Below are 24619 nucleotides of genomic sequence, written 5' to 3'. Positions count from 1 at the left end.
AATACTTTAACTGTAATTGGTATCGGAATTAGGATTATAATTGGTTCAAGTCGAATTAATTGTAAGAACACACTCAAAAGTGTGGGTCGGCACGTTCAGTTTGACTCCAGCTGAGATAGGCGTGACTTCATATCATTATTAATTCGTACGTGCAAAACTATCTTAAAAGAAAACACGTGCCGAGTACCGATCTGTGTCTCGTGTTCGTAGTATCCAGATGGGAAGGGCATTTCTTCAGGTCTTTGTTGATTCGTACGATCTTATTATTTCGATAAATTTCTCCTACATATCTTCAAATATAGTCGAATCACCGTTATCGATCCTACCACTAAGCTGTCAATACAAGGATAAAATATCACGGAAAAAAACTCCAGGGAAGATCAGGGCTATTTAAAAAAAATTTCAGGGCTATTTCGCGCAAACGAAAATCGTGAATACGGAATATCTGACACTCGAGTTCTCGTTCTCGTATGATAGTTCGCGTGTGTTGCTCTCGATGAGTGGTATTTTCGGGTGCCAAATATTACGTGATCGAGGTTTGAATCACCGAACCGTTCAAGATATTTCCGATCAAATCAATAAAATCGAAGTTTTGTTAGATATGTGAATTAAGTCAATTAAAAAAAAGGTTACAAAATTGATAAAAATAACATTTATAAGCTCACACCACTGAGTCAAATTATTATTGAAGACATTATAATTTTTGTTTGGGATGAAATTTTAATATAAAATACGTAAGTTGTTGATATTATTCATTAATTTATGGAATACGTATTTATTTTATATTAATTAAAATTTATATTTTTTGGACGATAAAAGTAATTGTCAACGTTATTTTATAGACATCAAAACATAAAGTAATATTATTAAAGACCTTATATTGAATTATATTGTAATAATATTACATAGTTAAATGAGAAATAATAGAGAAAAAAATAAAGAAACTAATTTACGTTTTTACAATGTTACAACACATTGCATGAATGAAACAGCATGCTTGGTTCTCGTAAGGGCGAAAACACACTGAGTGGTACGTGGTACGTTTTTTTTTAGATACCACCCCCAGGAGTGGTAAAAATCACCCCCAGGAGTGTTTTCAGTCATATTTTATCCTTGTATTTATCCCTTCTCGACAGTGATCGATAATGGTGAATCTCATATTTGAAGAAATGTAGGAGAAATTTGTCGGTGGCATATGGATATGCATACACGTTCAACCTCCCAAACATTTTATTTTATTTTTTACATAGATATATACCAGGAAGGCTTGACAGGAAGTCCCCAATGCGCCTTCCTTGACAATTAATTTCAAACAATGCAGCATTTTATTATTACATAAATCACTGTATTTCCAGAAGCCGAAGAACACGAAATAACAATTAATTAATTAATTACATAATTAATCCATTGAGAGATCTATGGATTTAGATTTTGTACATAATTTTTACAAATAAATACAGAAGATTTGTAACAACAGGAAAGATGATTTTTTGCCAATTTTGAGGAACCGTTTCTACAACGATCAGATAAAATTGGCAAACTCTGATAAGAAACGATCGATTTGGAGTCACAAATACCCCCAAATCTAACCAGCAGTTTGGCGGATCGAACCTGCTGATCACTTGGTGCTAAACATACACGCTACCATTAAGCCAAACTGCTGGCTAACATATGCATTCTGCACGTGGAACTACACCCGAATTCAGTTTGGGGAACACCACTGTTTACGGTCTCTGAACAACCATTGTTAACAAGCCAGGGACGTGACGTCCCATAGCACTCCGTGTGTTTTCGCTATAAGTGTCGCGCTTCCTCGGATCTACTATATACACTGCTTGCATTTGCTTATTAGCAGTTTCGAAACTTAATAGAGATCGATAAATTCGTGCAATATTTGGTCTTGAGTTCGATTGTAGATTTATTTCAAAATTGGGCATGATGATGTAAAATATCGGTGAAAGGGCCTGTGAGAACCTTATCATTAAATATGATATCCAAGCAAAGTTTATAACTTACATACCATACCTGCCATTTAATTTCTACACGGTATTTATTTATTTCGTAGAACAGTAACATACGCCTTTACAGATCGCTCCATAGTAACGAGTGCACTTAAACTGATACAATACAATGAATATATGTACATAAGCATTTTATATGATGCAAATTCATACAAACATCCACAGTGACATATATGGAGAAATTTTTGCAGCATTTTATTATCAAATTGGCGAACCTCATGACGCTGAATTACTTGAGATTAGCAACAGGGATAGGAAGGAGAAGCCAATTTTATAGGAACCGTATCAATGAAAATCAGAAAAATTGGCAAACTCTGATAGGAATAGATTGACCTGGAGTCACAAACCAAGATCTGGCCAGCAGTGGGACTCTAGTGCGACTCGAACCCGTGACCACTCTGCTTGAAAACACAATGTGCTAACCACTAGTCCACGCCGCTGGTTGTTTTTATTTATTTTATTTCAATTAATCATGCACACCCGCCTAATAGATTGCTCGAAAGCGGCGAGTGTGCTAAACAGATTTAGACTCCAGAAATTATATATTACATATAATAAATACATAATTATTACATACACGTGTAAATCGAAAGAACACCTGACATATATGGTCAAACAATACGATCAATAACATTTTTCATGTAACAATACGAATTTTTACATTCAATAATCATCCACAAAGACATCCGTATAGAGAAATCTGGCGAAACCTGAGATATAACACAATAACTCAAGGTTTGCAATAGAAAATTGGATAGGAAAAGCCAATTTTACAGGAACCGTTTCAATGAAAATCATAAAAATTGGCAAATTTTGATAAGAAACGATCGACCTCGACGAACCAAGGTCTGGCCAACAACTAGACTCTAGTGGGAATCGAACCCATGACACCTTGCACGAAATAATACAACACTCACCACTAGACCATGCTGCTGGTTATGCAGCATTCTGGCGTTCAATACCCAAGTTTCGCATCAATACGAGATCAATAAAGACACAAATATAGACGGACGTGTGGAAATTTCAGCTATATATAAGGGGCGGATCTCAATACTAAAGAGGGTCTACCAAACGTAGACCACGCTGCTGGTATATTTACATAAATATGTATGTATATCCTTAGATATTTTCCACGGACTTAAATCTTTTTATGACAAATTTCCATGTTTGTGTCATATAAGACGATTAAAATGCCATACCATCAATTCAAAACACGAAAAATAAAAATTTTCATCGTATATAAAAGCCTACCTTGAAATATAATCCATACATACACAGAATAATACAAATAAGCGTCGTATTAATTTTTAGTCGCCGTTAATTTGCATACGAAATCGATATTTTTATGTTAGCCATCCAAGACGTTTTTGGATTCGTATTTTATTATACATACATATGTATTATATGTCTGGAACTTTTACGGTATTGATTCTTCATATAAGGCTTCGATCTCCATATTCCAGATTTGTGAGCATATTATAAAGATTGCTCATAAAAGTGCTAGATTAGCGTGCAATATATATGTACATATGTACGTTGACTCATTCAAATTTCTTCAAGGTGTAAAGCGCAATCGAATTGATTGCCATTTATCATCGCAAATGATTGATTAAATACGACTACTCACCGGTTCTTAACGTCTATTTTTATAGTCGTTTGAATTTTGAACTTCGTCTAAAAAGGAATTTCGTGTAAATATCATACATGAATAAACTTCGGAATGCTTTAAATGTTTTCCTTTGCTAATTATCTGCGACGTATTCGGAAATTGGATAGTCGTTTTTTATTATTGTTTATTGACAGTTTTTTTTTTTTTTGGCAAAATTTCTAATGAATTCGAAATTTTTCCGTCAACGACTTGTCAACGGTTTAATTAATTAAAATTTATTATTTTTTTATAAATACCAATGAACCTCTCGAGTGAAAATTTTTATTTGCAATGAAAATGGTTTCGCGGACTTTCGGAATTGAGTGCGTTTGCTTATTATTGCAAACAAACGTTATCGCTTCACCTTTTCCGTCCATCATAACTAAAAGGTAAACCAGATAAGATTAACTTTAACTCTTGATAAAATTTCCCGGTAAATTTTCGTACGTCATTTGTGTTTACTGTTGATATCTATTGATAATCCGCTGATTGTGTTTTATTTTGAACTTTCTCTTGCTCTTGACAAATGTTACTCACTCCCTGTATATTTAAAAATTGAGATAATCGATTGTTAATCAAAATACGTAGCAAACTTGGATGATTGAATCGCATTTTCAATATAAATCTAATGACTGTTTGTAGATTATCGACTATTGGTTGATTAATTTTGATAACTTTATTATTATTATAAATTATTCATTGAATATACATACATATATTAGTAATATTATCTCAATATACCTTATTTGGTGAAAAATTGAATAAATATTTACTTATCAGTTTAGTAAGTCATTGACAATGAATGATATGCATATATTATATCTATATACATTGTACATATGTACATACATATATACATATGTATGTGTAAATATATATATATATATATATATATATATATATATATATATATATATACATTTGTAAATATATTGAAATGAATTTTATTATCATTTATTATTAAATATATTGGTTTTGGTGCTGTTATTTATTTAATTAATTAATTTTAATTCGAATTTTTAAAGGTCGTACACTTTCTTAGTCTACCGTAAAAAATGAATGGGTATTTAATTTTTTCTTTTTTATTTCAAACAATAAAACTCTTGTATAATAAGCCGTTTTATGAATCGTTGCGATTTTATGTGCAAACATATATATGTATGTATGTGTAAGTAGTTATGGAAGGACCTTTTCAAAATATTCATTATTTTATTTTTTATTTATTAAATATAGAATTTTCAATTAAATGTGTAAATGTATAATAGTTTTTACAAAGCTACCATGAAAATCTTTGAAAGCAGTGACTCTCAAAATTTTTACAGCCGTGACTTTTAAGCTTCTATTCAATACATATACGTAGTTTTTTCATATTTTCTCTTACAATTCAAATTTGCTTACATTCCATTTAATTGTGCCAAAAAAGTTTCGCACCCACCTTAAATCGTGACCTACAATTTCAGACAAATCAAATTGGATTCGCCCGTTCTGTTTAAACGTCGAATTAAATACAAACACAACATTTCCTTCTATTAAATAAATAAATAAATATTCCTTCTATTAAATAAATAAATAAATAAATTTTGCATGACATTTTGAGTCAAGATAGATCATTTTGGCCTTATTTAATATATAATTTCGAAAGAGACTTTGTATGTATGTTTGCTTGTTTCGTAGAATCCGTGACATTCAATTTAATAAAAACCAAATGAATATTCTAATAAATTTAAATAAAATAAAACAATTCAAATAAATTTAATAAAATGTTTACTATTAGATTGGCCATGTTTACGCGGTTTATATTACAAATACCTAGCGAATCCGGGTAAAAACACGTGTGGAAGTCATCTTTTAAAAACGTCACAATTTCAATAAGTAAGAATATTTGTTAATTAACATTTGATTATTTTTATATATATTTGAACTACCATTATTAGGATACATATTTTTTAAGTAACGAAAAAAGTAAGGGGGGAGGGGCGGTTGTAAAGATTAAACACCGCCATGCTTCTTTTTAATTTAGCACTACACCTGCATACAGTGCCGTAGCGAGGCTATGGCAAATGGGCGAATGGCAAGGGCGCTCGATGCGAGGGGTGCCCTCGCCCCTTCAGAATCAGTATGAAGACATGTAAAAAATACGAACATAATTTTGCTAATTCACATTCACTTGCGAACATTGATGTATAATACACATAGATGGGCCCTGACGTGTGATTTTGGTCGGAGATCTTGTCTTCACTAACTGAGGGGTGCGGGGGGTTTAACTAGCGGGGAAGTTGCGAAAAAAATGTTTTTTTCCCTACGACGCAGCGGTACCTACCTACCTACTAAGAGAAACTGTGCATGCGCCATGTATTTTGCATGTGCTAAAAGGGAGACCAGTATAAGACGTGAGGGTGGATCTAGTGTATTATACATCAATGGTAGAACAGCATTTATCGAAATGAAGGCGGCGCTTACAAACAAGCATCTTTAAACATTAATTGAAATATTCCTTCTCGCCATATAAAAATACGTAATTATAATCATTTTATTTAGCGAGGTTTTGAACCATTTTTTTTCTTTTCATATAAAACAATTAAATATATATTTTTAATTGAAATTATTGAAATTAATTTATATTTTAGCGATATTTGAAAAATAAAATTAATTCCAAATCACGGAATCGAACTAAGGCCCCCTCGCCCAGAACAGGTCGCTAGCCATTAGACTACAGCCTCGACAGAAAAAACGCTCTAAAATTACTTAATATTCGATTATCCTTTAGAAGTATGGGGAACCAATCATTCGCGTATCTTCGGCTTTCGTCGACAATCGACTTTTGTTCGAATCGATTTCCGATTTATTATGATCAACCATCAACCAGTATGGGGAACAAAATTTTTTTTTTTCATTTTTTTCATATTTTTCATATTTTTCATTTTTTTCATATTTTTCATTTTTTTCATAATTTTCATTTTTTTGTGCCTTTGTCTTTCCGAAACCAGTCGATTCCATATCTTTAACTTTATTTTTATTCGAGTTTCAATTTCTTTTCGAAACCACCCGTTGAAATCAACGGGCCCTACACTAGTATATATATATATATATATATATATATATATATATATATATATATATATATATATATATATATATATATATATATATATATATATATATATATATATATATATATATATATATATATATATACATCAATGCTTGCGAAACTTTCAAATGTACAATTATAAGTAGAGGTAGGATAGTCACAGTGCTATCCATTGTTCGGCAAACCTTTAACAATGCATTTACAACCTTTGAACAATACACGGCCCCCTCAGGCTCCGGTGACTAATTATAAGTTTCTTGGATTTTCCCTGGTTATTTTTTATTTAGCAAGTACACCACTGCATATATCCTCCATTCCAAAATTCGACCATTACCATTAACCGTCTACATTGTAGTTGCCATGCGATAGTACATAGACTAAAATTGTTTAGTATAATTTCTGAAAAGTGTATTAGTTGGGAATGGAGGCAGGCATGCAGGCAGGTGAAGGGTTAGACATCGACGAGCGATGCGTCGCCCGATCGACCGGGTTTATCGAACTCTCATTCTTCGGATCGCGGTCCAAATCGGCGAGCGGATTACAGAATAGCCCAACTTTTCGGAGACGGCGAATCCGGAGTGTGCAGATGCTGCGCGGACCGGAACGGGTTAATAACGGAAACCGGGCGGGGGCGGCGGGGCGCGCGGCCAAGGGCGTTCACTCGCCAGGCGAATCCGCCCCCCGCGCCTTCGCCCCCTCGCCCCCACCTCCTCCGCCCCCACCTCGCGAGCCCCCACCGCTCTTTGTGGCCGGCGAAAACAACAAGTGGCCAGTCGGCGCCGGACTCGCGGACCACAGACATGCGCGCGCGCACATGGACATCACACCCACGGACATGGCCATCACCAGGTGTTCAGGTCGGTTCCGATAAGGGAAGCTCCCGATGTCAGGATTCGGCATCAGACATCGTCTTCGTCACCCTCTTCTTGGGGGTGGTTCTGGTTTTGATCCTTCGCTCGATCCATCCGACCGGCGAGCTTTTCTGCAAAGCTTGCCTAAAGCGGCGCGTCTAGGATGTGTGTGTGTGTGTGTGTGTGCAAACTCGGTGTGCATTGTCCTCGCGAAAGTGTATTCTATATTATAGTTGTGCATAAATGATGATTTACATATTTGCGAATTTGTATTTCAAGTGTAATTATTCGGTAGGGGTGGTTGTTTTAAAGTTTTTCTTTTGTGGGAAATGTACGATTAAAAAAAAACATTTAATAGGGGTGGATGATTTGGTAATTTATTTTATTTCCTTAAGGATACATACAATACGAAATTTTTGGCGTGTTTTATATGCGTGTACTTTTTAGGTAGGGTGGTTTGGAAATGCGATACAATACGATTTTTTTTAGCATGTTTTTTCGCATTTTGCTAAACTGTAGTGTGTTGAGATGATTCGGTAGTGGTATGCTGATTTTTTTCAGAGGGGGTTGGAAGTATGTACATACTTAAATCTTTTCCTTTTTTATTTTTGTATTTTTTTTTAAATTTATTTAGATTCTGTATGAAAGATGGGGTTGTTTTTGGATTACTTTTCGTGGGGTTTGAAATGTGAATGTTAGTATGTTTTCAGCCTTTTGCTGTTTTTGTTTTTTACATTGATGTAATAATTTGCTTTAGTTTTGTGAATCAAATGATTCAATGCAATTCGCACAAGGCTTGTGTTTATTTTGGCAGTGGTTTCGTTGAATTTGGTCAGTTAATAGATGATCAATAAGTTGTATTATCGGTCACCGTTTTTGCTGTTTCTTTATGTTGATGTATTATTTTAATATAGTTTTGTTAAGCAAATGTTCATTTCGCATAAGGCTTGTATTTATTTGGTCAGTAACTTAATTTTATTTGGTCAGTAAATAGATGATCGGTAAGTTATATTATCGGTCACTGACTGAACGACTATTGTCCGTTAGTTAAAAAATACTTGCGAAGCAATGTGCGGTTTACCGACCGTTCATTTTATCATTATCACAGTTACTGACCATCTATTGAAAAAAACTGAACATTTAAATTGTCGCCTTTACATAATTTTTAACGATTCTCTTGAAAAAATATTTTGGGATCATACATTTTCTTCCTCATATACCACATTACTTACTTATTCTTTCTAATCTGTTTTATGAAAGGCAATTGTATTTTAAGATTATAATCTTTTGTTTTCACAATTGAACCAATGATAATGAATAGAATCTTCGTGACTTTTTACGTATGTACAACATTTTATGCACTTGTTAACGTTAATGTTAACAATAATATATTATTGCTTTTGCCTACGATTATTGAATTGTATAGGGCCATTAAACAATAAATACATGTATTTATAAAATTTGACGAAGATAAATGTGCAGTTGCTGATAACACTATTCGACACGAAAAATGTTTCGGAGACGGGATATGACTTTTCTTATAGATCTATGCCCAGTGAACACGAATCTGATAATAAAAAGTGTTGATTGGCTCGAGATTCGGAGATATATGTGTTTTTAAATCGCGCGATTTTTCTATATCTTGGTGTTGTTCGGTCGATTTCTCAAAATCTGTTAATTTTCTGTTAAAAATGAATATTGGAATCTAGAGTCGGGTATTTTATCTTTCATTTGTAGTACTTTTCAGCTTTCAAATCTCTCTAAGTAGTCGTCCAGTTCAAATCAAAAGTCAAAATTACGTATTTTCACTTGTGATTTTTTCCCACTGTTAATACTATATTATATTGAGTATTTTCTATTGAAACATGTTTATTAGGATAGTGTTCTGGCCACACTATTTTTTGATTTCGTTTAAAAGGGTTAATTGGATGTGTGGTGAATTTTAAACCGGTAAAATTGTGACCAAAAACTTCGTATTAGTAGAGCACAAATTTGTGTTGTGTGCGCTGCATCATTGAACGCTGCATCATGTGCGTCATTGTATACAACGATATAGTGGTCACAAACTTTTTTCAATGTGTTTTTAAATAATTTTGTAATGAAATAATTAGAAGGATTTGAATTTAATAATATATTTATTGAATACGAATATGTATAGCGTAAAAATAAGTATCAGTACATTTTAAGCACCCGAATAAACAGTTTTTGAGAAATCGACCGAACAACACCAAGATGTAGAAAAATCGCGCGATTTAAAAAACACATATATCTCCGAATCTCGAGCCAATCAACACTTTTTATTACCAGATTCGTGTTTACTGGGCATAGATCTATAAGAAAAGTCATATCCCGTCTCTGAAACATTTTAAAAGTCGTCATTTGTCGAACAGTGTAATAGACGTACATACTTAGTATTCTTTTAACGCTTCAAAGTATGCTTATCGGCATATCGCGTTTTTGTGAAGATAAGTTTTATAACTGAGCCTTTGATAAGCATTTGTATCATCCGTGATGATACGTTCGCAATTTTAGACATTAGACTTTTTGTGAATATTACCTTTTACAATACGTACATTTATATTATGCACAGTAACATAAAATCCAGTTTTCACTTCCATCGGAGCAATTACATACATACATAAATGTCAAAACTGATAAGGTTGTCTGACTTTTAAAAAAGTTGATTGAAAAATGTTTCAGGATGTGAATTGCAACTGTACATTATGTTAGATGTATACATTTGTACATATACATAAATTGTAGGCGTTTCTTATTCGTATACACTTCTTAGACGATAATTGGATTACATACATATATAGAGAATATAAATTTTGGTTTAAACTGGATATGTTCATATTTGGGACTAGGATTAAGAATCTAAACAGAAATTGTACAAAGTCGATACGTATAATCTTCTGATAGATTTAAGCCTTTTTATGTCTTCTAAAGGTTATTCAACACAGGTATTCAATACTTGCGTTTGATACACAGTGATAGCGCGTATACTGGATTGAAGAAATCCCGAGGCCTCTGAACTGCAATGAATCCGGTTTGTGGGATATTGTTGCATATTTGGAATTCTCCAATGACACTCTCATTACTCTGGGCATTTTGTGAAATTTCACATTTCATTGTGCACGGAATCATACTTGGTATAATCTGCTTAAAATCCATAGCATACTGATTCTTACACGTCCACGTATTTTCAACGGCTAATGTACTTTTTCATCCTATTATTGCATTTAGGAATAATTTGGCACGTTGAAAGCCGTTCGCAATTACCGTCGACTTTCCAGATCATTTTGTTCGGATTTAATTTCACCGTATTATACACACTCGCGTCATTAAGCGTATGACAAGGCGAAAAACCGACAAGTTGTAAATCAATCGAAATAGTCCGACATCTCGCCGTTTTCTTTGTGCTGAACGACGTGAAAATACCCGCCAGTCATCGCATCATTCGGTTCATCTTTGTGCGAAATTAGAAATATTATTTTATAGTCGATTTGATCTGAATGTGCACCGTTGCATCTGCGTATTACTGGTGACGCAGCACGGTTGCGCAATTTTAAAAACACCGCCTCAACCTTCTATGATTGGACCTGTCAATGTTTACTTCTTGCTTCCTTCAGTATATATGTAATCTTTTTTTTTACTGTAAATACATATGTGCTCTGTACTTGTATAGCTCTTGCCTACAGACCTGTCTCTAGAAGTATGATTGAGAAGTTGTTATTAGTTTTTGTACTTGTTAAAAGAGCAACTTTGTCACAGGATTATTTTATAGTATGTACTTGTAAAGTGAGGGCATTTTTCAAAGGGATTTGGTTTTAAATCATCATTATTTGTAATCGTTTACCATTTACTGGTCGTTGAGGGCCTCTCCAATATGCTTCTATTATTCTCTGTTCTGAGCTACACTCATCTACATACAAACTTTCTTTAATTTGCCCACCCATCTCACTTGTTTCTTCTTACACTGTTTATGCACTATTCAATCTCTTAGCTCGCTACACTATGTATGTCGGCTACTCTAATCATACCCCTCATCCATGTGTTATGCTTTATGTTTCTCCTCCTCATATATAAAACCAATGGTGTGGACTAGTGGTTAGCATATTATGCTTTCGAGCAGAGTGGTCACGGGTTCGTTTCTCACTGGAGTCCCGCTGCTGGCCAGAACTTAGTTTGTGACTCCAGGTCGATCGTTTCTTATCAGAGTTTGCAAATTTTGAAACTGTGCCTGTACAATTGGCATTTCCTTTCCTATCTCGAGTTATTCAGCGTCTTGAGGTTCGCCAATTTGATTATAAATGTCACTGTGGATGTTTGTATGAATTCGCATCGTATAAAATGCTAATGTGTATTGATTGATTATATTGTATTTTTTTAAGTACACTCGTCGCTTTGGAGCGATCTGTAAAGGCAAGCGTTCACGTTCTATAAAATCAAATAAAATAAATGTTCATGCAAAATTTCGGCATCCAATGCTAAAGTTTCGCATGCATACGTCATTATTTGCAAAACATATTGATCATAAACTTTCTTCTTCAGGCAAAGCGGAATTTTTGTTATTTAAAAACAGCATTCCATTCCATTCCAATTTAATTCGTCTCTTCCTTATTTATGACGTGTTGATGACATGCTTTAATTTGTATGCATATATGTACATATGTACATTACTGTCGACTTATTCTATTGCCTTGTTATCTATTGTAGTACTGTCAGGCATTTATATAAATTGTGATTTTTATTAATGATTTTTTAATTAATGATTTTTTTTGCTTATTTACAGAGCCCGAGGAGTGTGCCGTGACTCTGGTAGTATCCCGGGGCACTCGTTCACCGCCAGATGGGCGTGAAAATCCAGCATCTCACCAGGAAAATGTGTCGATTTTCCCGACAATCACCAATAAACTCAACACTCTCCAAGATTACCCCACCCATAAGGCGCCTTGTCCGCCGATCAACATCAAGTCTCCGAGTTACATGCTGAAGGACATGATGGTAGAAACGAGTCCTCGCATTGTGTACGACCCGCCGGCCAAGAGCAAGATCACTCCGACGAAAACATACGGCCGGGGAAAAGATGCCAAGAGTGAAAGTAGTGTCAAGGATAAAATTGCCATGTTCTCCGTGCACAAAACAATTCCGGAAACTTGCACCGACAAAAAGTCACCGACAATCGCAAAGACGCAAAGCAGGTTTTCCGGATTTTTCAATGATACCCTATCTAAGTCACACGAGAGCCTTCTCGATAGTTCTAATTTGTATAGTGGAAAAAGTGCTAAAATTAAAAAGTCAAACTTGGACTGGAGTGTGAACGGTGTAGCGAATAAGAGTCAAGAGATCCCGACATCGAACGGTGCAACGAATAAAAACCACGATTTCGTCGTAGCGAAACCTTATAGTAATAATATTAGTTACGACACTAAAACTGTCGAAAAATTAAAGGAAGTCAAAGCGAGTCCGTTGAGAAACCCTCAGCCAATTAGTGCAATTGACAGTAAGAGAATCGACAAGGCAAAAACTGATTCACACAAGTCGACGATCGATTACCTCATCGAGCAGAGACGAAAGTCCATGACGAAACTGAGAGGACTTGTCATACCTGATTCGTCGTGCATTTCCGACCTGCCTGAAATAAAAAGCCGCGATTCCTTGAAGACCTTCTCCTCGCCGATCATTCACAAAACAAACACACTGGACAGATATTCGAACAAGACCAAACCGCCAACGACGCCCACATTCCTACCATCTCTCTGGGACAGCCAATCGCTCGTTAACAATCTGCCCAAGTATTCCCCAGCCTTCAAGCGGAAACCCCTCCAAGTCTACGGCTCCAAATCCAACTCGGCTCCGACTACGCCAAATATTTTAAACGGCAACGAATCTAAACCGGAGCCGAAATCGCAGATGCCTTCCAAACCCCGCACGTCCTTGGACTTGAGACGACCTTTCGAGCAAGTAGACTACAGCAAAAAGACCAGCACGCTTCCGTCGAACTTCAGGGGTTCGACAGCTGTCGTCGCCAATTCTGCGACTTACAACCCAAAGTCGAAGCGTCACGAGTTGTTTTCTGTCATAGACACGGTCGATCACTCGAATCTGAAGATCGTGAAGGCATTCTCGGATGCTGCCGACAGCGACAACGACTCGGCACTCAGCTCCACCCAGTCCAGCTACTTGTCGACCGTGTCGTCTCCGACGCCGTCCCTCAACAATTCCGAATCGGATTGCTCCGGCCAGTCGACCTTGTCCCGGGACGTTATAGCTAGCGCCAAGTCAGCCATGGGCAAAATCAACAACCAGTTCGACAACGATCTCAATCTGAACTTCCTCCAATCGGACGAGAGGAAGAGGAGTGTGTGCAGGTCACTCTCCTCAGACACGAGCACCTCCGTAGGCTCATCCAACAGCTCGACTCTAACGTCTGGCTCACAAGCCAGCTGCAGCTCCAACTCCGAAACGAGTCACCGAATACTAAAACCGAAAAGCATAGAAGCAATCAACCGAAAGAACATACTGGCTTCAGCCAAGTGCAGAAGCGGCAAAGACAACAAATTCGGTTCACCGCTCATCGAACGAAAGTTCAACGAGGTGGAAACTTCAGACGAAAATCAACGACTCACCAACGGCAGCTCGGTGGTTAGATACCACACCGTACCGAACGCATCTTCATATCCTGGAGATGCTGTTTTGAAGATGGCATATTCGACACTGGTGGTCGAGGATAAGTGCCCGTCGCTGAAGAAGCAGGGCGTCGACTGCACTTGTGCAAGCGATACTGGTTCGGAGAGCGAGGCCGAGATTGCTATGCCAGTTAAGGTCGAGGTGAAGCAGACCAAGCCCAAAAAGTATAGCAATGGACCGACCCAACCGGAAAGGATTGTCGACAATTACGCGAGGAAGCGGTTGGTCTCGGCCAAGGCCAACCAGGGGGTTGAGACTGTGGTCAGGGCGGCCGCCGATGGGGGTGACCCAATTGCGAAAGTTGAGGAACCCGAGGACGAGCAGTGCTTCGAAGTGCGACTGTCGAGAGGAGAAGGAGGAGGCGTAGGAGTCACTCTGGCCGGGGGCGCTGACTGCGAGGCCAAAGAAGTCACCGTAAGTCCACTCTTGTACATTTTATATTTATTCAAGTCCTCCTTCACGAGGATCATTGTTTGCATTGATGTTCACTCTCGACAAAATATTGTAAAAGGCATTCCATTGGACCAATAACGGAAGGGCTCAGAGCCCTGCCGAAACCATGGTTCAAGTTGAGTACCATAAGATTCGAGGTCGCAAGTTTAAAATGAGGGATTTCAGAATATACATATATTATATAGTGGGTTTGATTTTCATATCAAACAAAAAAAACAAATATTCACTTTTAATCGATATATAGCACATACATAAATACATATGCGTATTACATGTTATAAGCGTATGCTACAACAATGAAATTTTCTTTATTATGAATGGTATACTACTTATTGTAATTTAGAATTTATTTATAGCAAATGTTGTTCACTTGCATTGTTCGGAATGATTGAAAATATTGTCAATAATCTTAAATGAATCAGCAATAATGTATGTACGTTCATATATGCGTCTTTAGTTTAAAATTACTTAGTATAGAGATTGGTACTAAATCGTATGCAATAATTAAAACATAAAGATTGCTATGCCAAGAATTTTAAAAAGTATAGAAAATTTTATATGGAATCGTGTCATGCTTAAAATACTTTGAAACTTTAATTTATTTATTTTTTACATAAACATACATACATATGATATATTGTACTTAGCTTTGATAACTTAAAAACTACAGCCTTTAAATAATTACATACTTCTTTTACATCAACCGTTCGAATCGTGCACAAAGTGGCTTTTAATATTCAGGAATAAGAAAGGGTAATCAATTCATATGAAAAATATTTATAGACATATTATACAATAGTAATCCTTGAACTTTACCAAACGATGGTTTTCGCGGAATTTTCATCTGTTGCATAATGTTTGTATTTTTTAGGCATAGATTTGTATGTACCGCAACCGTAAGAAAAGAATTCCAAGAAAAATATTTGTATTGATTTAATGTCCGGCTGTCACAGATTTTTATTACAATTTGATTTACATGATTTCATACAATATACATTTGCATAAATTTAATTGTATCTGAATTTAGCAGTAATAATACGCAATTTGCTGTCAAATTTCATAAACCGGTAAACAGTAAATGATTTTTCCTGCCATATATATGTACATATGTACATACATATGTATATGGTATACCGGTATTTACAGGTAAATGATTTCCTGTTAATCTAGATTGAATCGTAAATAATTAAAAATTAATCTCAGGTAAATGATGTCACATAAATGCATTAAGATAAATGCGTAACAATAAATACATTTTATTTGACCAATCATGTTCATTTATTTAAAGTTTGGACCATTTGAAAGTTTCGATCATAATTGAAACAACGGTCTGATCGCATTTATTACGATTTGGTTACCAGTTACGTGTTACCAGTGAATTTATCAATTTAAAATTTCCACAATTAATACTGAAAATAAACAAATTCTTGTCCACAAAAAACTTGTCCACAATACGCCATTTGGATCGATTTTTAGTGCAACAGTATGCAATTAAATGCATGTACAATATGTATTTAATTCACGACAAAGTAGTTTCGGCAATTACCGGTAAATTTTAAAATTTACCGCTATTTACTTATTTAATCAGCAGAATAGACTAGTGGTTAGCATTTAATGCTTTGAACAGAGTGGTCACTGGTTTCTGCTGGCAGACCTTGGATTTGTGACTCCAGGTCAATTGTTTCCTATCAGAGTTTTCCAATTTATCTGATTTTCATTGAAACGGTTCCACAAAGTTGGCAACCTCACCCATTTTCTCGCTAAATCTCGAGTTTTCGGCAATCTCGAATTTCGCTGAATTGTTTCAAAAGCTGCAAATTTACAAATTTAGCCATAGATGTGTCTGTGGATATTAATTGATATGTATTTATGTACTTTGTATAATACTTATAATATTTGTATCAAATATACAATGTTTCTGGCCAGGTAGGCGCATTGAGGTTACCTGCCAGGCCTTCTTGGTATAAATTAAAGATAAAATAAATAAATAATGGTGGCTGCGCCATTTTATTTAGAACCTTTGATGATTCTTCCATAAATTACTTCACAGATCGAAACCTCTTCTTTAATCGGAACAATTATCACTGAACTCGGAACGTAAAAAAACCATAATTTGCCTCTGTCTACGCTTTGACCGGTTCTGCGAGTTTTTCGCGACTCTTATCGCGAGACGCATTGAACAGTATATATGTATGTATACATATATGGTTTTTTTTTTTAATTATTCAAACTGAGTAGCTTCGTCTCCTCAGCGGCGTAACATAATAAATTTTGGCGTTTTTGGGTGCGTGATCGTCGTGAAAAGAGTATGAGAATGACAGATGCCCGTTGGTTCGCAACGGGTTTTCCGCCAGTTCATTATGATACGAGCTCGATCTTCTGGCCAGGGCCGAAATGTGGTCCGGACGGCCGCTGGGCGGACTCGATTCAAAATCTAATGAACCGATACTAATATTACAAAAAGCTTTTATACGCGGGTATCATTAATACCGGTCCACGGTGACGGCTGTTATAGTGTTAACAGATAGCCCGACGGACGGACGCTGATTGGCTTTCCCGCCACTTGAACAAAAAATAATGTGAAAAAAAAAACCACATACGTACTGTCTCGATAGGCGATCGATACGGTTTTCTTTGATTTCGACTCTACATAGATCGGAGTTTCTTGAACTGCTCGGTCACTTGCTTTTGCAATGCGGGCATTAACGAGGCGTGTTCACTACGTGAAATTATTTGATTTCGGAATTTGAATCATACTAACCAGCAGCATAGATTATAAGTAGAGGTAGGACTGGAAGCGTGCTTTTTCTAGGAAATAGGGCGTTTTGGGTCTATTTTCCAGGAAAAAAGGCAAACTACAAAGCTAGAGAGCATAAAAAGGGTTCATCATAAAAATGAATCAAGCACGGCGAACAATGAACAAAGAACGGCGCAAAGTTGGTCTGCTCTTTAGTTATAAGTTATAATTGATCCGATGTAGCGTGATACTTACGAGAACCGAGCATGCTGTCGCATTCGTGCAATGTGTTGTAACATTGTAATGACGTTTATTTATTTATTTATTTATATAGCAAACTGCTAATACATATAACACAAAATAACAACAAAAAATTATAAATCATCTTCCACAAAGGTATCCATTAACACCCTTCAAGAAAGCATCAATGTTATTAGTAGAGGTAGGATAGTCACAATGCTATCCATTGTTTCATTGTTGTAAATCCTTTGTAAAAAAGGTTCGGCAAACCTTTAACAATGCATTTACAACCTTTGAACAATACGCGGCACCTTCTGGGTCCGGTGACTAGTTATTGGAACTTCTAATGCCTTCAGGAAGGGCATTATACATTTGAACACCTCTGTGAAAAACACCTCCTGCAGTTTTAGCTTTCTTAACTCTACCTATAATTAATTTATTCCTATTTCTCGTTTTATAATTATGTATATCTCTATTCCTAACTATATGATTATTAAAATATTTGGGTAATATATTCTTATCTCGCTTATATATAAACTTTAAAGTGCTTACTTTAAGACTTTTTCTAATGTCCAACCATTTAAATTCATCTAACACACTTCTTACATTCTTACGTTTCCTCACATTCAAAATTGCACGCATTGCTCTATTCTGCAGTTTCTGCAGTTTATCAATACACAAACCACTAAATAGATTGAGCACTGTAGCACAGTATACAGTATGAGGCCGTACAATACAATTATATATCAATATTTTACTTTTTATACTTAATAAATTTCTTAACCTACAAAGTACACCAACTTTTTTTGCCATTTTTTTAATAATATAATCTACGTGCACCTTAAAACTTAATTTACAATCCAAATAAATGCCTAAATACTTAATATACTACTACTTCTATCTACTATCTATATCTATATCTATATCTACTATCTATATCTACTATACTATCTATATCTATATCTATATATTCTACTACTATCTTATATCTACTACTTCTATTATCTACTACTACTAACTACGTAACATAATTTCTTTATTTTTTAAAAAAATTTTCTTATTATCTTAATAATATTATTATAATATAATTCACTGCAAGATCTTTTATAATATTACTGTAAGTTTTTCTGTCCATAACATGACGTTGACAACTACTTTTATCGTCTAAAAATATAAATTTCTATTAATATAAAATTTATATATACGTATTCCACAAATAAATTAATAATCTCAACAACTTACGTATTTTATATTAAAACTTTATTAATGTAAATATTTTAAAATACAAAACACGAACCCAAAACAAACAAAAAATAAATGTCAAATTCTACCGACCGCTATTATAAAATGCTATACATACGAACAATGTTGTATTCTTGACCAAAATGCAATACGAAACTGAAACGAAATGTAATTGGCTATCGCGGGTCGAGTGGGGGCTAAATGCGATAGCATGTACATTTTACATATCTCATGCTAGGTCGGTTCGACCGTAGCATGTAATGCAATTGTGTGGTCACAGGTTCTATCCCCTGTGCTGCTGGCCAGACCTTGGGTATGTGACTCCAAAGTCAATCGTTTCCTTTTAGAGTTTACCAATTTATCTGATTTCACTGAAACGGTTCCAACAAATTGGCAACGCCGTCCTATCCTTTTCGCTCGATTTTTGTTGATTGCGGCAAAATTTTATCCATAGATATGGCTGTTTATAAGATCATTTATAGCCATTTGTGGCATTCTTCACACGTTTCCATTCTGTTTTGCGCAACTCTCATCCATCTCACCCTACACCATTTTATAATTTCGTCCACCCATCTTCCTTTAGACTTCCTTTCACCCTTTTACATTCATTCCCTTACCATTCTAGCACTTCTTTTTTCCACATTTGGCCCTTTATTCTAACTACATGACCCGCCCATTGCTATTTCAATCTCTTTACTCTCTCCATTACATCGACTAACTTTGTTATACTTCTCACCCACGTATTCCGTTTCCTATTTCTTCTTCTTATGCCGAGCATACAGCGTTCTATACTTATTTAAGTGCACTGGACTTTGTGTTACATTTTGGCGTTCAATGTCTAAGTTTTGCATCCATACTTCATCACTAAAGGACGGATGGAGATCGGGGCAAATAGGTTTTGCTTTTAATTTCGTCGAAATTCTTTTTTGCTTTCAGTTCTGTTATTTGTTATTATCCTAATCATCCCCCGTAGTCTAGTCACTGGCAAAACTCATTGATCGAAGATTTTAATATCCAGACAAAGTGGTATTTTTGATTTTAAAACGGCGTTCATTCGCCCCAATGCATTCCACCCTAAAGTCTCTTTATTTCCTCTTCTTTGCTACCGGACATGTCTATACTTTACTTTAAATATATAATGATACCGACCGGAATGGAAACATTTATTGGACATCTTTGCAAGTTCTGGATGGTTATTAAATCCAGATCGACCGTCTCCTGTTGCCGACTTTGCTGATTTATCTAGCTTGATTGTTGATAAGGGTCCAATAAAATCGACATACATACCTCTCGTGAATTCGGCTAGTCTGAATTTATTACAAATGTACATTGTATATACATATGCTTGCGGCTTTTAATTAATATTTGTCCATCTATATATATATATATATATATATATATATATATATATATATATATATATATATATATATATCTTTCATATAAAACACTAAAGTCTGTTCGTATGTTTGTATGTACCTGCGTATTTTTCGTCAATTTGTTCTGACGTGATCGAACAAATAATTCGCTTTTTTCCGATTCAAAGGATTTGAAGTTCCCGGGGGCCTAGGCGCAGACCCTGGGGGTGTACATTTATTTTTTTATAAGAGACTTATTATATATGTTTGTTTGTTCGTGACAGTCAATTTATGTAATAAAAAAAAAAACAAATGAGTATTCAAATAAATTTATATAAAATAAAACTATTCAAATAAATTTAATAAAATTTTTACTATTAGATTAGTCATGTTTAAGCGGTTTATATTACAAATACCGAGCGAAGCCGGATAATAAAGCTAATAGGTATTTAAAATTGAATGTCTGTTTGTTTATCTGTCTGTCTCGAATAGGCTCCTAAACCACTCAATCGATTACGATGAAACTTTCAAGATTTGTTGAATGCATGTCCGGGAAGCTTACTGTGAAAAAAAACGTCTTAATAATAATATTCGTACGATTTTACCGACGTGAAAGTTTGAAGCGCCATTGTGTAGTCAAGGAAATGTGTTCGTTGGTAACCACGTTAACAGTTGGTTTATGACGACACGGCTTTGAAGAGACGTTATTTGAGCTCCAACCATCACTTGAAACGGGAACGGGAATTGCATGCCTTATTCTGGCATTGCAACGCATGCCGGGTTCAGCTAGTAAGAAATAATATTTGTAGGGATTTCATACTCCGTGCATAACTTAGTAGGTTTTCACGCGTCGGTCTTACAAATGAAATGAGTTGAATTTGTCTGAATGTGATTTTGAAGTGTTCCCATTTGGAACTGTTTGGACAACGCTGATCTGGACCGAAGCCTCAGGTATGTTGTGTGTGTGTGCGGTATGCGCAGAATGTGCATCTTGCTTCGCGTTGAACGGTACAACGTGACATCAGTAGTGTGTGCCGTGTAACGGCCGGCGATATCGATTTACATATTCTTAAATATGTAAAATCTTGTTTAAAATTAATACACACTTGGCTATTAATAAATTGTATAAAATTTACGGTTTTCGCGGCGTTAAGTGATATTTCACTCTCGATGTTAGACCAGTCGTTGGCTACCTTTTTAGCCGAATCACGTTTCCATGTCTATAACTCATACTTGATCGCTTTGCTATAATAAGTATCTAGTATGGAAAGTCTTTTGGAAAGTACAAGTAAGTTCCGGAACCTACTGGAGGGGGGGGGGGGGTGAGATTGAAATGAAGGTTATTGTAATGATCTTCATATGAAATCATCTCTATGGATCAACATTTTCTTTTAAATAAATTTAATTAAAGCTTTTTTATTTTCTTTTAGCATGTGACGTTATTTATATTTTTACAAGGTTTACATTAGGATTACTTCGCTAATCGATTAAACAATATTTCTTATATTCTTCCGATCGCTTTAAAACTTTGCCATTTTGCCGATAGACATTTAAATTGCTTTCGGTGTTTCGATGGTGAAATATAATTGTAATAAACATGTTTAAGAATCCGAAAATTTTGGAGACGGTGACAGCCACTAGCCTTATATGTTTGACTTTTCGCCCCCCACTCGTTTTGTCAGATTTTAATTGTTGAAACGCCTATAACTTTATCTTTTTCACACTATATCTTATAAAATTTGCATTATAGGCTCTCATTATCTCTCATATATATTTTTACTTACTAATAGGTTGTATAATGAATGATAAAAATATGTTTTTATTCAATTGAAATGGCCGATGCCTTGTTTGTTCTTTGGCCAAGTCGCTTTCGCGGCTAGTTTGACGTCTCTCTTTTCGATCTTTTCTATATTTGTTTTCAACTATCTGATTTCGACTTTTTGGATTGATTTTGTTATATATATATATATATATATATTGTATGTCACATTGCTTTGACAGGCCACCTTAAATCGAAAATATGGTTAGCTGTTGTATACATCAAGATATTTATTACAAATTTCAAGCATATATATGCTTGCAACAATTAAATAATTCGAATTTGCCGATTTTTCGAGAGACGGGAGGCGGAATTCCCATTTTATGAACCTCACAACAATGTAGGATCTGTTTCTCAGGGAACATAAGCGGTACAGAAAAATGAGACTCGTTGGGTGGTTTAAAACATTGGTTATTACTCGGAGAGCCACAACGAACTAAACTGTTCTGACATATTACATGTTACCAACCTAATTATTCATTCAACTCATGCATGCCAACCTAATCATTCATACATGCTAGGCTAAAAAACAAAATAACACCTATTTAAAATAGATGGACAATTTATGGAGTAATTTTAGCAGAGCATCATAGACATCTATGAATAAATTTGACAAATGTCTTTGCATAATTTTTATAAATCAGTGAATTCGAAATTTGCGAACAAGATTGCCCAATTTGTAGTTTGTTGGAACCGTTTCACATATCCAAGGCCAGCAGTACCGGGCAGGGATTGAACCCGTGACCACTCGTGTTTTTGAAAGCATGGCATGCTAACCACTGATATTTTCTGCTGGTCCACGATCTCTCTACTGATAATCAACATGCTGTGGTTTGTGGCGACACTAACTCTAGCGATTAAACAGATCGGTCGATTTATTACTTTTATTTACAATGATTATAAATTTATTAAACATCACTGAAATTATTAGTTTTTTTTCCCACAAGAATTTCTTCCAGGATTTGATTTTGTTTTAAGAAAAAAAAACAATGATCGTAGCAATGCATCTTTATAAATAAGTTTTATATTCGGAAATATTAGGAAAATTTATAATCGCCTGAAAAAGGTCTCGAATTGGCAACGAAATTTATTTAGTTTTGGTAAATTCGGAAAATAATATAGGATGTATGTAAGGATTATGTCAGTTCAGTATTCAGATAAGAATATTTTAAAAGAAAAATAAGTTTATTATATTTACATGTTGATTGAGTCTTGGAAAAGTCCCTCATTAGATACTTGCATGTAAACGATTGATAAATTTAATCTGTAAACCCGCTGCGATTTTGTTTTAAAGTGAAATAAAATATAATATCTCGACACAGAGGACCGCATGCGGCTCCGAAGCCTCGGATATACATACATATGTAATATTTCTGCCTGGAAATGAGCGTGCCCTTTAGCGTAACCCATTTAGTGATCCTTTCACCACGCTCTACTTAAGTACCCTACGCTCGTTTCGATCTAAACTTAGATTTACCGCTATATAAGCTCGCTCGATTCAATTATGAACAAGGATTTATTAGTGTAATATAAATGACCGCAATTGGCACCGCAATTCCTCGGAAGGATGACGGCCTCATATGAGGATACACCGTTCGAAATAATTTTGACTCATTTCGAGGATGATTTGAAACAATGAACGATTGCGTAAACCATTGCCGATGATGCAAGTGTAACCGCACATTTTAAAGATGCACATTTTGTGCATAGGTGCGGCAAATTCGTCAGTCCGTAGGTGTCACCAAAATAATTATACATATGTACATAAAATGCTATGATAAAAATCATTTACATGCATGTTATCTGTTAAAAATAAAAGTGATTAAATCTGTTCTAAATATGCCTTCTCCGTCATAGAGATCGCATTTATGATATTTGTTTTCGTAGCTGGCGATTTTGATATGGTATGCAAGATTGAGAAGTAAATCGACCAACTCTGATTGGGTTAATCGTTTTGGGAATCTTTTATCGGTAAAAAAGTCTTGTCGAATTCAATTTTGAAGTTATATTGAAAATAAAATTAAAATCGGACTGCAGTTCACAATATATTTACAATTAACCGGAGGAGTGTAGATAAAGTAGGTTTTTATTGTATCTGAGCTAAAACGTCTGGTTTTATTAATTAATAATGCTTTCAATCCTTGAAAGTTCTGCTACCTATTACCCACTAGCTTAGGCGATAAATCATTGAAACAAATTGTCTTTATGCCAATCAGGCATTTCTACATACTTTTGCTGTAAAGATCAATTTTCTAGGACAATGATCTGCAACATTTACCATGTCTGCTACATATTGGCAGGTTTGTGCGTGCGTGGACATTTTGCCGAATGGATACTTGGCCGATGTACTTTTGGCTAAACAAACATTTGACCGAATGGACATTTGGCCGAATCAAAATTTTAATTGTTTTATTTTATTTCTAAATTGAAAAATAAACGAATAAACAAAATAAAAAGAAAATATGG

The 24619-nt window shown here is 35.2% G+C and overlaps 1 protein-coding gene across 1 annotated transcript in view; it reads left to right on the top strand.

Annotated features, from left to right (window-relative positions):
- Positions 1–24619, top strand: part of LOC143916014 (uncharacterized) — a 124762-nt gene that overhangs the window by 74855 nt on the left and 25288 nt on the right. The window contains exon 5 of the mRNA XM_077436869.1: positions 12407–14718. Coding sequence (XP_077292995.1) covers positions 12407–14718 — 2312 coding nt within the window. The remainder of the gene's footprint in view (positions 1–12406; positions 14719–24619) is intronic.

Source organism: Arctopsyche grandis, chromosome 8 (assembly GCF_051622035.1).
Source record: "Arctopsyche grandis isolate Sample6627 chromosome 8, ASM5162203v2, whole genome shotgun sequence".
In the NCBI taxonomy this organism is placed as follows: Eukaryota; Metazoa; Arthropoda; class Insecta; order Trichoptera; family Hydropsychidae; genus Arctopsyche; species Arctopsyche grandis.
This window is presented reverse-complemented; position numbering and strand designations above follow the sequence as displayed.